Genomic DNA, 16,482 nt, shown 5'->3' on the forward strand with positions numbered 1-16,482 from the left:
TACATTAAACTCAGTTTTTCACAATTCGTGACATTTAATCCAAGACAAATTCCCTGTTTTAGGTCAGTTAGGATCACCACTTTATTTTAAGAATGTGAAATGTCAGAATAATAGTAGAGAGAATGATTTCTTTCAGCTTTAATTTCTTTCATCGCATTCCCATTGGGTCAGAAGTTTACATACAGTCAATTAGTATTTGATAGCATTGCCTTTAAATTGTTTAACTTGGGTCAAATGTTTCAGGTGGCCTTCCACAAGCTTCCCACAATAAGTTGGATGAATTTTGGCCCGTTCCTCCTGACAGAGATGGTGTAACTGAGTCTGGTATGTAGGCCTCCTTGCTCACACACGCTTTTTCAGTTCTGCCCACAAATGTGCTATAGGATTGAGGTCAGGGCTTTGTGATGGCCACTCTAATGCCTTGACTTTCTTGTCCTTAAGCTGTTTTGCCACAACTTTGGAAGTATGCTTGGGGTCAATGTCCATTTGGAAGCTCCATTTGCGACCAAGCTTTAACTTCCTGACTGATGTCTTGAGATGTTGCTTCAATATATCCACATAGTTGTCCTCCCTCATAATGCCATCTATTTTGTGAAGTGCACCAGTCCCTCCTGCAGCAAAGCACCCCCACAACATGATGCTGCCACCCCCGTGCTTCACGGTTGGGAAGGTTTTCTTTGGCTTGCAAGCCTCCCCCTTTTTCCACCAAACATAACGATGGTCATTATGGCCAAACAGTTCTATTTTAGTTTCATCAGACGAGAGGACATTTCTCCAAAAAGCACAATCTTTGTCCCCATGTGCAGATGCAAACCGTAGACTGGCTTTTATATGGCGGTTTTGGAGCAGTGGCTTCTTCCTTGCTGAGCGGCCTTTCAGATTATGTCAGTATGGGACTCGTTTTACTGTGGATATAGATACTTTTGTACCTCCTTCCTGAGGGCTATGAAGGCTGCGTGGTCACATGGTGTTTATACTTGCGTACTATTGTTTATACTTGCGTACTATTGTTTGTACAGATGAACCAGACTTGTGGAGATCTACAATTTTTTTGCTGAGGGTCTTGGCTGATTTCTTTTGATTTTCCCATGATGTCAAGGAAAGAGGCACTGAGTTTGAAGGTATGCCTTGAAATACATCCACAGATACACCTACAATTGACTCAAATTATGTCAATTAGCCTATGAGATGCTTCTAAAGCCATGACATCAGTTTCTGGAATTTTCCAAGCTGTTTAACCTTTTTGGGATAGGGGGCAGCATTTTCACTTTTGGATAAATAGCGTGCTGAACTGCCTCCTACCCTGTCCCAGATGCTAATATATGCATTTTATTATATATAGTATTGGATAGAAAACACTGAAGTTTCTAAAACTGTTTGAATGATGTCTGTGAGTATAACATAACTCATATTGCAGGCAAAAACCTGAGAAAGATTCCAAACAGGAAGTGAGAAATCGATTTTCAAAACAGTGCCTATTGAAATCCTAGTGAGAAATGAATGAGGATGCACTTCCTAGGGCTTCCACTAGATGTCATTGTCTTTTGAAACTGGTTTGAGGATTCTGCTATAAAGGAGGGGCTCATAATAGCTCTGAGTGAGTGGTCTGGCAGAGAGAGCCTCGGTCTCAACCAGAAGTAGAGAGAGAGAGAGAGATGTGGGTTTATTTTTACTACTTTCTCACTGTCTATTGGAGTATGCGTCTGTGTTTGCCCCTGGTCACCAGTGCCCCTGTTTCATACAGTAGCAAGTGAGTCATGCTACAAGAAGACAGGTCGCAGGAGACAATGTTCGCGAATGGATTTAGAAAATTGATAAGTGGCAGTTGGGACATCGAGTGTCACGAAGTGTTGACCCTGAGGACCTGCATATACACACTTTAAATGGAGCTTGTTTCTCAATATAAGTACCTGGGTGTCTGGATTGATGACAAGTTATCCTTCGTAACGCATATAACAAATATGACTAAGAAGCTAAGATCAAAGATAGTTTTTATATCTAAATAAATCATGCCTTAGTATTAAAAATAGGAGAAAGATTGTTCAAGAAACGCTTATCCCTGTATTGGATTTTGGTGAAATTGTTTACATGCATGCAGCAACCTCGGTTTTAAAACCCTTGGACACAGTCTACCATTCAGCAATACGTTTTATCACAGGGGACAATTTTAGGACTGATCATTGTAGTCTGTATAAAAATGTGGGATGGACCTCTGTCTGTAAGAAGAGAGCTGCATTCTCTTTTATATATTTAAAAAGCAACCTGACAGAAACTCCCTCCATATGTAACTTCATTAATTAAGATAAGAATAATAAATTACCAAACCTGTTCATAAGAATGGATAACACTAGAAATCCCTTTAGTCGCCACAGATTTAGGAACATCCATGTTTAGTTTTTTTGCCCCTACCAATACCACAGTCAGTCCAGCAACACTCAGTAAGAGGATTAGTAACCTCACAAGTTAAATTGCTATTGATAATAGCAACATAGGAGTCACTCAGAGTGCAACACGGGGAAGGGAATCTCCATTGCACTCTTCCAATGGTTAACACACACCACTAATAAATAGAACCCTCCGTTCAGGAGAAAAGTTATTAGAAGTCATAAACAACGATCACACCACGTACGACTGGTCTAATACTTAAAGAGTACTTCCGTCATGAGGTTAGCTCCTCCGTGGATAACATAGCTATGAAGTAGACTTCTTCATACCTACCGCCACTACAATAGTGGAATACAGTGACTGGTAGTAAAATCACTACAGACTCCCTCGACATCAATTCTAACTGACCTCCAGGCATTGACCTGGAAATTACCTGACAACGTCAGACTAATTCTGAGCAAGTTGTAATCTGCCAGGATACTTGGTTTCCTTCCTTTGACATGTGCTCTTGCGTAAGCAGAAACGCACGGACTTCTTCAAGTGCAGATACCCTACCCGGGTCGACCACACCAGAGGTGGGACTGCAACAGTGATCACCAACTGGACATCTGCTGTCCAGCCATGGAGCGGACTTCATTCTCAGAAACCCTACCCGGGTCGACCACCAGATGGGGACCACAACAATGGTCCACAACCAGGACAACCCACGGTCATTTTTATGTTGGTTTGCAACATGCAGGTTTATCGCAAGATTGAACCCAACATGGGCGGACTGTCATGACGTTGGCCTGGGGGTATGTTTATGACAGTCATAAATACCTCTCCCCCTTTTTCCTCTCTCTACCCTACTGATGTGACATTTGAAAATCCTTTGGTCAACATAGAGATTCTGGGAACATCAGAAGGTGGGGGGAAATTAACTATATTCTGGTAATCTGACCAATTGAACATATGCGGTGGTAATTAATTAATATGATGCTGGTCATTTATGAACATTTGAACATCTTGGCCATGTTCTGTTATAATCTCCACCCGGCACAGCCAGAAGAGGACTGGCCACCCCACATAGCCTGGTTCCTCTCTAGGTTTCTTCCTAGGTTTTGGCCTTTCTAGGGAGTTTTTCCTAGCCACCATGCTTCTACACCTGCATTGCTTGCTGTTTGGGGTTTTAGGCTGGGTTTCTGTACAGCACTTTGAGATATCAGCTGATGTACGAAGGGCTATATAAATACATTTGATTTGATTTGATTTGCCCCGACTTTCTAGTTAATTACATTTACATGATTCACTCAATCAGGTAATATTAGTTACAGAGAAATGATTTTATAGAATAGCATGTCATATCACTTAATCCGGCATAGCCAAAGACAAGACAATGTGTATGTTTTAATATTCTGTTTTTATTGTAATGTGTACAGGGCTCTCTTTTAAAATAGATTTTAAATCTCAATGTGAGTCCCTGTTTAAATGAAGGTTCAATAAAATCAATTAAAACATTTTTTTTTAATTGTCTAAATTATTATTTTGGCCAAAACACTTGCAAACTAAAGTGATCACTATCGAACACAACAGTGAGTGGACACTCAATAAAAGGCTTAGAGGCCAAGTGTTCGGTTTGAGATTCAGCCACAGAATGTGCATATTCAACCAGAAACAGAACGGGCCTGTGAACCTATTCTCGAATTCCCAATGTCAAGTCAACCTCAAGCTAGTCCTGCATCGAGTTGGATACCCATGGTTCCCCCGGGGTGAATCAGCTGGCGGATGGAATGAAAACATTATTTCAATCCGTGAGTCTGACACGTTGCCAAGTTCACTTTTCCTGGATAGCCTAGCTCACGCGAAAATGGCTATTGTAGAAAACCGGATAAATAAAAAGAAAAGGATATTATGATAAGGGAAACAGGTGCTGCACGAGTGAAATTCCCAGTTTGGAAGGTCAACAAAGAGGAAGCCTACACAAAGTGCAAGCAGATAGGCCTATTTGTTTTCCATAATTCAGTTAATTATTACATTAATTCAGGCATCTGCAGGCCATACAAAGTGTAAACCTGTGCGGGTAGTAATTTGAGTAGCCTACAAAATAAATGTAGCTTATTTTTGCAGCCTATATTTGATTCTGGGAATAGTTTGTTTAAGTTGTAATTAGGCCTAAACTATTTTATAATCTAAACCATATTGAATGTAAAGATATTGTTTTGTTAGGTTGGCTATAGGCTTTCATTAGGTAAGAAGGCTAATTAAAATCGGAATCATTTGCACACTCAGAATTGTACTTGGTAAAAAGGCCATTTTTGTGATTTCAGTAGCGCATCACATTGTGAAAATAAAAATATATAGTTCTTAATTCATGGCATGGTTTCCTTTTATCCAAATGTTGAATAGACATTAATTCATGCAGGGAAGGGGAATAGTAATAATAGCCTAATAGTATTCATTATAATAAAGCCTACTACTGTGAAGTCACAAATACAATTAATTAAAATTATGTCATTTGGCAGGTAAAGGACCGGCTCTCGAAAACAATCCTATGCGAGTGGGTCGGGTTGCGGAGAACAATCTGCCCTGATGGGTGGGGTTCCGAACTGATGTGGCCGGCATGAGGTGGGTGCGGCTCCAAAAAACTGACCTGTGCAGGACTCTACCCCCTACACACATAATTGTGGGATAGTTTGGGAAGGACTGGATAGGTGTAATAAATATGGTGTGAACTCCATTGAGCAAAGTGGAGCTATTCATATATTCATATCCAATATTTTATAATCTACATGAATTGCCTACGGAGTGTACTAGGGTTCATATTCGGAGTGTAGCATAATACTGACCAATCAAAATCTCCTTGTCGGATCTATCACTCACCTGAGTGGACACTGGATGGAGTGGTGGCTGCAGTAGTCCCACCTACTCCCACCATGGCAACTGAGATAGATAGGAGAGCTGTGATGAAGAGAGCCCTGGGGAGGGTGAGGGAAATCATTACCATATGTCTGCCTCGATCTCTACAATAACTCAGCTATTAATTATACAAATATTGATTTTGCACTCAGTCAGTTCTGTCAAACTTTGGAGGGGTTGAGGGAAAGAGACAAAATGATGGGACAAGGTCATAGTAAAGGCAGACGAGGGAGAGAGAGAGGAGTTGACGGGAAAGAGAGAGAGGAGAGACATGGAAGGAGACAGAAAGAGACACAGAGATGCAGGGAAGGAGACTAGATCAGGATTGTGAGAGAGAAAGGAAGAAATAAGTGGAGGGAAGGAGAGAGTAAAGAGAGAAGAGGCACAAAGGAGAGAAGAGGGATATCAAATGATGGTGATCTGCCACGCATGAAAGGACTGAGGTAGGTAATGACATGTGGTGGCTCCCCGGAAGCACATATGGGTGCCTCCACCTCCACATTGATCACCGTTTTTACTGCAACAGCACAGAGGGAGATAAACAAGAGGCTGCCTTCTGCCCAAAGTCTATGTGCCACACTATCACGGACTGAGGCACTAAAGAGAAATTGGCATGGCCTTGGCTTGGTCTGCCTATCCAGATACATTGGCACTGAACAGATGCTGAATTAAATACACATTGAGACACTTAGGGGCGTAATTCAATCAAACCCACTTTGCAGTATTTAGAGCATAGCTCTTGATTCCCATGGTGACATAAAATCACAGATTTTTCTATACTCTTAAAAAACGAAGTCCTATCTAGAACCTAAAAGTGTTCGTTGACTGTCCACCATAGGAAAAACCTTTTTGGTTCCAGGAAGAACCCCTTTGGGTTCCATGTTCAACTCTTTCCATAGAGGGTTCTACCTGAAACTCAAAAGGATTCTACCAGGAACCAAAAAGGGTTCTCCTCTGGGGACAGCCGAAGTACCCTTTTGCAACCTTTTTTCTAAAAGAGTACAGTAAATTGTACAACAACAACCAGGTAGACTACCCACACACTGTATAGATACAGTTGTCAGAAGAAAACGTGTGCATGCATGAGCATTAGTTTGTAGTTAAAGAAACTGTGGAGGTGGTTTTGATTGAATTCCAGACAGACACAGTGGCACGTGGAAGAGGAATTTTAGAAACACAGATAAAGATGAGAGGTCTCTATGACCATGGCACAAAACATGGTCAAATATAAACACAGATACACTGAATGTAACATTATTACTATTTTTTAAAGAACATTAAACTCACACAGATGTGTAATCTGAAAACAGATGTTAATCTTATTACTAGATTACATATTGGTTTTCTTACCCATGTAAGCAGTCTATGGACAAGGTAAGGAAACCAATATATAGGCCTAATTGTGAAATTTGGGTGAACCATCACTTTCAACTATCCCTTTATACTCACTTCAGTTAATTCTCAAAAGCAACATATGTTGACTTGTGTAAAATAATGTTAGGTTACTTCATTTGATGTACAATACAATTTTGGACACAACAGCATTTTAATTTTATGCTAGCCTACTTAGGCTAATTTAACTCAAAACCACTCTTCTGCTTATCTGAGTGTCACAAATGATTGCTTTTAGTATCCAATGAGTTTTTTTAGTTTTCTAATGAGTCACGAAATTACTTAAAAGGGGACATTCTAGGCTAATTCAGTTTGCATACCTTAATTGATTCTGCTTCCACAAAAAAGCACTCATTATGTGTTTGAAAGAAAATCTCATTATCCGCTATGATCGATATCACGCTCTTCCTGAGTCCTCTGGCAAACTCGGAAAACAACGAGACATGCGCCAATGTTTAAGCAGGTCGGATCGGAAGCTGATGGAGAAGAGGACGGTCTTTCTGTCAAAACTGACAAACTGTATGAAAATGCATAAATGAAAATGATTACAATAGATGTACAGAGATTTCTCTGCTTGCAGTGTATGGGGAAATCATTATTGCTTGAATTGTTTGGATTATAGGCTAAATGTGGATAAAAAGCAAGCTATAGGCTGCATGCAACTAGTACTGCAACAGTGCACAATGCGTAATAAACGCGTGAATAGGTTGAGGTGATACTTACATCTCCACAAGTCCACCGGTTCACTCTGTAGCGCTGAAGACGGCAACGGGAACGCTGACACCCCGGGCAGGGCAGAGTGGCTGTCGCAGGGTGAAGAGACTGTCTGACTCAGCTGCAGCCGGCTAACTAACGATCAGAGAGGAACACGGCGGACGTGCCAGTACCGGGTTTGTTTTACAGTACCATTCACCACTGGACCATAAATCATATGACAAACGACAACCACACGGTCTTGGGAATCCTTCCAATCAAAGCGACACAGTCGAGCACCCTCGAGATGCGGCTCAGTAGTAGACTAAAGTATATTACACATAAAACGTAGCCTGCCTGTCCCTATGACGAATGACTGCCAGCCGTCGTAAACTACTTAGAGGTTATGCAAATCTCAGTGAGCCCCCGTTCGATGTCCCAGGTGCCACTTGTAATTTACTTTAAATTGACACTCCTCGCATTTTTTTGCTGGATTTAGGAATAGATAAAGGCTCAAACAAAGTTAATATTTCAATAAGCTATTGGATAACTCAGACACCATTCTTTCTTATAGATTTCAACATAAACTGCGTTATTGGTTTATAGTTACAGGCTAAGTGCTACGACAACATATTTACATTTAAGGAAATAAATCATTCAATAATTTTAGATTTTTCTAAGTGCTCTGCTTATTGCCATGAAGAAGGAAGTGAATCTTGTACCGTAAAGTTCAACTCCTCCCTCCACGGAAAACCCAAGTTGCGAAATCTCCAATATAGGCGTTTTTTCGTGTATTGAGCAGTGACTGCAGTCTATGAGTATTTCTCAATTTTAGTTGCTGTTTCAGCCTTGTATCAGCAGGTAGAAGTCAATCTGCTACGGTTTTTACTAAAATGTATTCACAATAGATGAGTCTAAGTTAATACATTGCATTTAATAGGGGGAAGATCTGCCTCAAACTATTAATGTATAGAGCAATCTGTCATGGATAGGGATGTGTATTTTACCTTTTTTGACTGTACACGCATGATTAGAACAAGGGTGGCTGAAAGTGGAAAAAACATGTGCACATTTATCTTTATGCCAACAGTGAGCAACAATTTAATTTATCATAACCAATACAGATAACAAATCCTAATTGTTAAATTGATTCATAAACATTCAGTCAATAAAATAACGTTGTTATTCCGTCCTTAATGAGATCCCAAAACAACAACTGATCTGACATAATTGTTCTTTAAGTACCCATGGACCATTCCAACTGTTGTTTCATTGTTTCATTATCCAATATTGGATGTCACAGCACTACAAATTCTCTCTCTGTTATAACAAATGGAATTTTTTACTTCCATTTCTGCAGAGTGGGAGAAAGAGAATTTCTACAGGTATTTATGACCATCATAAAATGGCCAACTTTACCCCTCTCCTCTTCTGCAGGAGAGAGAGGGCGCTGTAGAGCAGACCCACTGTAACCTGATTCTTCAGATCTTCACAGGAGTCATGACAGTCCCACTCTGGTGGATTTAACTTGGAAGGATCCTGCAAGTTGCAACCCACCATAAGAATGAACCGTCCTGTTTTTTTATATTTTTTTTATTTTTTACCTTTATTTTACTAGGCAAGTCAGTTAAGAACAAATTCTTATTTACAATGACGGCCTAGGAACAGTGGGTTAACTGCCTGTTCAGGGGCAGAACAACAGATTTGTACCTTGTCAGCTCGGGGGTTTGAACTCGCAACCTTCCGGTTACTAGTCCAACGCTCTAACCACTAGGGCTACGCTGCCGCCCCGTGGATCAGCATAGCAGTACTCCCCCCGGTTTACCCTGGAAGGCTTTCTTACAGCTGCAAACCATCACAAGAATGGCCAGGGGATGTCCTGGTTGGTGATCACTGTTGCGGTCCCCCTCTGGTGGTTTACCCTGGTAGGCCTTCTGCCAATGGAGCAGTCCACCACCAGGATGGGCAGCGGATGTCCGGATTGGGATCGTTGTTACAGACACGTCGTCTGGTCGTCCAGGCTGGTGGACCTAGGCAGTAACTTAGGCAGGTGTTAACAACAACACACACACACTGACAGAATACATCATTAAATTTCTTCCCAAATGAGCAGCGTTGTGGCAATAAGTTATGGTTGTACTTCCACCGCGTTACTTAGAGGTACCCAGCGTCATGGCTTCATTGCTTCAGACCACCACAAGGGGAGTTAGAGCCCTCATTATGCATTTGGGTCCCAAGGTTTTTATATGATGTCCAATGACGAATTGGACACGAGTCACCCGTCCCTGGCTGAAGATGGCTGACAAAACATTATGGTGGAACCAAATGTAAGTAGTTATAACATCATAACGAGTCAAGCAACAAATATACAACAAATATACAATTGAGAGGATATGTTAGTTAATGTAGAGACAAACGTTTGTGCATATTTTTTTGTCATAAAGTTCATTTACGAAAATCGCTATTTATGTTTTAGGGACTCCTGAGAAAACCAGCAAACCAGGCTGTCCTCTTGTGAAACAATGGATGTAAAGACTCTAGCTAGCTAAAGCATTTAGAGGGCTATGTGTCTCACCACTTGGTTATTGCAAGGCTGAGCCCCAGTGATATCATGACTTGGCAACAACAGATAGTCCAGTAAAAATGGCTGTGTTTAACTGGTGTAAATCTGAACATTTGACCCCTTGATCAGCTCGCTCTCTGACAGAAAAAGCAAATAGCTTATTTTTTTCAAGATATTGAAACAATAACTGAGATATGACTGTTCAGTCTGAAGCAGCAGATGTCATTTTCAGGATGCGTCAATACAGCACAGAAAGCTTAACACCAGACTGGTAATTGTGGTTGTTCATTAGGTGATGGGAAATATGCAATGATAACGTTACCTGCACCATTTACACACTGCAAAGACTCCCTAACAATTTGTGACAGACATATTGTGTTCTTTCATCCTTCTGTAAAAAAAAGCTAACCATCACACTGTCATGAAATATGATAATATATCGACTATGAAACAAATATGACATGGTCTGCTTATGAGTTGCCATGAAAGAAAATTAGATTAATTCAACTTAAAATAGCGAGAACGGGCATTCGTAGCTGAATGCTTTTGGTTAGCTTGAGAATAACAATTGCATGATTTATCATTCTACGGTATGTATGTATATAAAATGTTATGAATGTTATGAACCGACACTGAATCATTGTCACATTCGTCGTAAGGAGGAGACCAAGGCGCAGCGTGATACGAATACATACTCTTTAATAAACGAAGAAACACTAAGCAAACATACAAAATAACAAAACGAACGTGACGGTATATAAACCGAATGCTGTCACAGGCAACTACACATAGACAATAACCAACGAAATACCGAATCAGAAACAAAGACAAACAGTTGCCTCTGATTGAGAACCAACCTAGGCAACCATAGACATAAAAACACCTAGACTGGATAACCCATAAACGTACAAAATCCCTAGACATGTCAAAAACACATATATCACCCTCGTCACACCTTGACCTAACCAAAATAATAAAGAAAACAAAGATAACTAAGATCAGGGTGTGACAGTACCCCCCCCCCCCCAAAGGTGCTGTCTCCCGGTCACAAACCTAAACATATATGGGAGGGTCTGGGTGGGCATCTAACTTTGGTGGCGGGCTTGGCTCCGGACGCCGCCCCCCTTCTTTACACTGAACCCTCCGCCCTTGTAGCACTGACCTGTGGATCTTCGCTGGAGGCTCATTACTGCGGATCATCGCTGGAGACCCCGGGCTGGGGACCGTCGCTGGAGACACCGGGCTGGGGACTGTCGCTGGAGATTCCGGACTGTGGCCCATCATTTGAGGTTGTGGACTGTGGCCCGTCGTTGGAGGTTCCGGTCTGTGAACTGTCGACGGAAGCTCTGGACTGGGTACTGTCGCCGGACGCTCTGGACTGGGTACTGTCGCCGGACGCTCTGAACTGGCGAGGTGCACTGTAGGCCTGGTGCGTGGTGCCCGCACTGGTGGTACCGGTCTGGGTACACGCACCTCAGGGCGAGTGCGAGGAGCAGGAACAGGGAGTACTGGACCCTGGAGGTGCACAGGAGGCCTGGTGTGTGGTGCCAGGAAATGGTGGTATCGGGCTGGGGACCATCGCTGGAGACCCCGGGCTGGGGACCGTCGCTGGAGATTCCGGACTGTGGCCCGTTGTTTGAGGTTCCGGTCTGTGAACTGTCGCCGGAAGCTCTGGACTGGGTACTGTCGCCGGACGCTCTGGACTGGGTACTGTCACCGGACGCTCTGGTCTGGGTACTGTCTCCGGACACTCTGGACTGGGTACTGTTGCCGGACAATCTGGACTGGCGAGGTGCACTGTAGGCCTGGTGCATGGTGCCGGCACTGGTGGTACCGGGCTGGGGACACGCACCTCAGGGAGTGTGCGGGGATGAGGCACAGGACGTATTGGACTGTGGAGGAGTACAGGAGGTCTGGAGTGTAGAGATGACACAACCCGTCCTGGCTGGATGTTTATTTTCGCCCTGCAAATGCAGGGCACTGGCACAGGACGCACTGGCTGTGCAGACTCACCGGAGACACAGTACACAGTATCCTGGTCCAAGGAGGTATACTGGAGACCAGGAGCGCTCAGCCGGCACCCTCCTTCCTGGCTGGATGCCCATTCTAACCCGGCCAATGCGAAGAGCTGGTATAGAATGCACCGGGCTAGAATAGCACACTGGAGACACCGTGTAAAATACTTGTTTGAGGAATTTTAATTATGGGATTTCTGTTTTTTTTTTTTTGGCGCCATGCAATTTCACTGGCTGTTGGCGAGGTGGCATGCTACCGTCCCACATATCGCAGAGAAGTTAAGCTAATATAGCTACTAAAACTTCTCTAATTGCCAGCCCATTATGTCTGGCTCAAGAAATGAATACTGACCGAGTCTACTCGCTCCTGAGGCACAAGTGACAGAAATAGCACGTTTAGCCCAATGCTTTATTTCTCAGAATAGCTAAACTGACCGGCCCATATGTATGGTCTGGCTCATAGCATTCGGTAATCGACACTACACTGACTATGTCAGAGAAACCATACAGAGGCAACCTCTATGTATTGTTCAAATGGCAACACAAACCATCAGCAATTCCGGTCTACAACTCTCATAATATAATCTGGGTCCATAATGTAATCTGCTTTTCAATTTCCTAGGCTGAATTCAACATGAAGACCTCATTCTATCTTAGATTCCTCGCACGGGGGCATCAATATGTCGTTAATGTATTTTATAAAATAATTACATACCACGTTCAATTATTACGCAATTAAATTAATCATATAACAATTAATTAAGTAGTAATCTGGGGAAAGAGAAGAAGAGTAGGAAACCGGAAGAAAGAGTGGAAGAAGAGACATACAGTTGAATAATACGCTCATCGTAAAAATGGATATTTAGCACCCCAACATGCGCTCATTCGGATTTAGAAATGCAATGTACATATTTAGGATTGTATGTCTTTGTTGTCTCTCTGTTGAAATCGCCGGTCCGTCTGGGGAGAGTAGTTCGACAGAAGTCTCTGGTTTGTCCCCAGAGATCGCAATGTCTTTCGTAGTTGTAGCTTCCTGGTTTCGGAGTGTCTGTGAGAACGGATCTTCCAGAGGAAGTGTTCGTTAGATCTTTCAAAGTATCACTCGGTGGTTCTCGGTTGAGTTTACTAGACTAAAGTACTTAAACAGCTGCAGACTATATGTTCCTGTGTAGTCTTCTTCTTCTTCGAGAGAGAGAGAGTTTCAGAGTTTCTAACCATTTTAACGTGCAGCCATTGTAACCTGATCCTTCAAATCTTCACAGGAGAGTCATGAAGGTGTGAAGCTCGGCATTCAACACCATAGTACCCTCCAAGCTCGTCATCAAGCTCGAGACTCTGGGTCTCGACCCCGCCCTGTGCAACTGGGTACTGGACTTCCTGACGGGCCGCCCCCAGGTGGTGAGGGTAGGCAACAACATCTCCACCCCGCTGATCCTCAACACTGGGGCCCCACAAGGGTGCGTTCTGAGCCCTCTCCTGTACTCCCTGTTCACCCACGACTGCGTGGCCACGCACGCCTCCAACTCAATCATCAAGTTTGCGGACGACACAACAGTGGTAGGCTTGATTACCAACAACGACGAGACGGCCTACAGGGAGGAGGTGAGGGCCCTCGGAGTGTGGTGTCAGAAAAATAACCTCACACTCAACATCAACAAAACTAAGGAGATGATTGTGGACTTCAGGAAACAGCAGAGGGAACTCCCCCCTATCCACATCGATGGAACAGTAGTGGAGAGGGTAGCTAGTTTTAAGTTCCTCGGCATACACATCACAGACAAACTGAATTGGTCCACTCACACTGACAGCGTCGTGAAGAAGGCGCAGCAGCGCCTATTCAACCTCAGGAGGCTGAAGAAATTCGGCTTGTCACCAAAAGCACTCACAAACTTCTACAGATGCACAATCGAGAGCATCCTGGCAGGCTGTATCACCGCCTGGTACGGCAACTGCTCCGCCCTCAACCGTAAGGCTCTCCAGAGGGTAGTGAGGACTGCACAACGCATCACCGGGGGCAAACTACCTGCCCTCCAAGACACCTACACCACCCGTTGTTACAGGAAGGCCATAAAGATCATCAAGGACATCAACCACCCGAACCACTGCCTGTTCACCCCGCTATCATCAAGAAGGCGAGGTCAGTACAGGTGCATCAAAGCTGGGACCGAGAGACTGAAAAACAGCTTCTATCTCAAGGCCATCAGACTGTTAAACAGCCACCACTAACATTGAGTGGCTGCTGCCGACACACTGACCCAACTCCAGCCATTTTAATAATGGGAATTGATGGGAAATTATGTAAATATATCACTAGCCACTTTAAACAATGCTACCTTATATAATGTTACTTACCCTACATTATTCATCTCATATGCATATGTATATACTGTACTCTACATCATCGACTGCATCCTTATGTAATACATGTATCACTAGCCACTTTAACTATGCCACTTTGTTTACTTTGTCTACACACTCATCTCATATGTATATACTGTACTCGATACCATCTACTGTATGCTGCTCTGTACCATCACTCATTCATATATCCTTATGTACATATTCCTTATCCCCTTACACTGTGTATAAGACAGTAGTTTTGGAATTGTTAGTTAGATTACTTGTTGGTTATCACTGCATTGTCGAAACTAGAAGCACAAGCATTTCGCTACACTCGCATTAACATCTGCTAACCATGTGTATGTGACAAATAAAATTTGATTTGATTTGATTTGATTGTTCAGACATCTGAGTATGTGGATCCAGAAAATGTAATGGAAGTCACACCCCCAGTAGCAGACTATGAGAGGGGAGTGTGTAGTGCACTGTATGGGTATAGTAATTTAAGAAGGTCATACAGTGTAGGAACGGTAAATGAGGGGTCCTGGCGGAGCAATGGGGGGGGGGGGCAAGCAGCAATGCAATGTCCATATAGTGTCCATATAACGTCGACCTCTATGGCATCCTCAGACCCGGAATGGCAAGCATGCTATTTACAGTTGCATGAGAAGTGGGACAGACAGGACCAGATACCTGGATGGAGAGGTTCAGGGCCAGAGTACCTAGACCCGGCAAGGTTGGCTCCTCCATATATACTTTCACCTCCCTCTTACCAAAAATTGGTTACTCTTGGACACCCTTCGGCTCCCCCTACAAAATAAGTAGGGATACATGGGACTCGGAAGGAAGAAAGTGGACCCGCCCAGAGTTACGGAACAAACACCCCAAGGTTTGACGGATCCCTTTAGGAATTAAAGGGGGGTCTTGCACCGAGGGTGTGGAGTATGTTTCTGGGTCAGATGAGTATAGGTGAATGAGTGGATGTGGAGTCGGAAGGGGAAGAAACACACAAAAAGCTAGACTCCGGTCCGGGGAGGACCCTGCCATGGTATGGGTCCCCGATTGAACGTACTGGTGATAGCGAAGTAGTAGGGACCTCTAACCGCGGAGTGTTCAAGAATACACAAGCCAGTAATAGTGCCTAGAACCTTATCTGGGGCAACCTGGAGGAAGATGGTTGAATATTTTGCCTCTATGATTACAGAACCCAGGGGGGAAATGGAAATGAGAAGGGGTGCACACCCGCAAGAGGCCGAGACCAGAGTGGGCCAGGGTCAGGCGGGGAAAATAGCAAAAGGGACAGAGAGGCAAAAAGAGATGGCTCAGCCCCTAAGCAAAATCCCACCAATGTGCCCCTGGAAATAAAGGGAAGCATAGTGTTTCCCTGACAACCCCAAATAAAGATCACTCATCTGCGGGGCACACACTCAGGCTATTACCAATGCCGCCAATGGTCACCTGAATCATCCAGGGGGTTTAGTGCAGGAATATAGCTATTGGTCGGTACCTTGATTAGAGGTAGAAGGACAAGCCCGGGTAGCAGTAAAGGACCAGTAAAGGTTAAAACATTGTAATCATTACTGGAGCAACCTGACCCAAAGCACCCCCCCCCCTCCCCCAGGAGAGGTTAGGAAATATGTGATACATGCAGTGAGACCAGAATGATGAGGATGGAGAGGAGGACCGATGAGGAAATCTGGGGTGTACGTTGGTGATTGCTGCTCCATCATTAGGGTTGCTACAAAGGCAACACAAGTATAAAAAGCAAAAACCCAAAAGAGCTACTAGAAAGCATGCAATTAATACCTATTGGGGGACGGTGATTGGGCCGGATGGTAGGGAATACTATGTCCCTACAACAGAATAGACTGTAGTTATCATCCCAGATCTTGGGTGGATAAGATGGATGAGGGAACTATGATGATGTGAATTTTGCCAATCACCCCTCCTCAAAGCATTTATTGTCAGCTCAGGGCCTCACTCTCCCCTTTAAAATGTCCATAATTTAAGTGGCACATGTTACAGGAGATTATGAGAAAGATTATAAAGGAGCTGAAAGCAGACACTAAAATAAGGAGGAGAGTTAGAATTTCAGAGGGAGATGACTCTAGCTCTGAGATGTTAAATAGTAACAGCACCCGGGGCCTCAGTTCTTCCTCCACAGGAAGTGCTAGCAGTTTAGATCAAAGCTCTGGCAAA

General features: G+C 43.5%; 1 protein-coding gene across 4 annotated transcripts in view; it reads right to left on the reverse strand.

The window, feature by feature from the left end:
- LOC123994824 (interleukin-1 receptor accessory protein) overlaps positions 1–8,106 on the reverse strand; it is a 45,443-nt gene extending 37,337 nt beyond the window's left edge. The window contains exons 1-3 of one of the 4 annotated variants that reach the window (XM_046297838.1): positions 7,396–8,106; positions 6,993–7,148; positions 5,245–5,339 (exon numbers count right to left, since the gene is read on the reverse strand). In XM_046297838.1, coding sequence (XP_046153794.1) covers positions 5,245–5,339; positions 6,993–7,051 — 154 coding nt within the window. In that variant the 5' untranslated portion in view covers positions 7,052–7,148; positions 7,396–8,106. Of the gene's footprint in view, positions 1–5,244; positions 5,340–6,992; positions 7,190–7,395 lie in introns of all 4 variants that reach the window. The other 3 variants (XM_046297839.1, XM_046297841.1, XM_046297840.1) reach the window with 3 other exon arrangements.
- Positions 8,107–16,482: the final 8,376 nt, after the last annotated feature.

Source organism: Oncorhynchus gorbuscha, linkage group LG14 (genome assembly GCF_021184085.1).
Source record: "Oncorhynchus gorbuscha isolate QuinsamMale2020 ecotype Even-year linkage group LG14, OgorEven_v1.0, whole genome shotgun sequence".
Classification (NCBI taxonomy): Eukaryota; Metazoa; Chordata; class Actinopteri; order Salmoniformes; family Salmonidae; genus Oncorhynchus; species Oncorhynchus gorbuscha.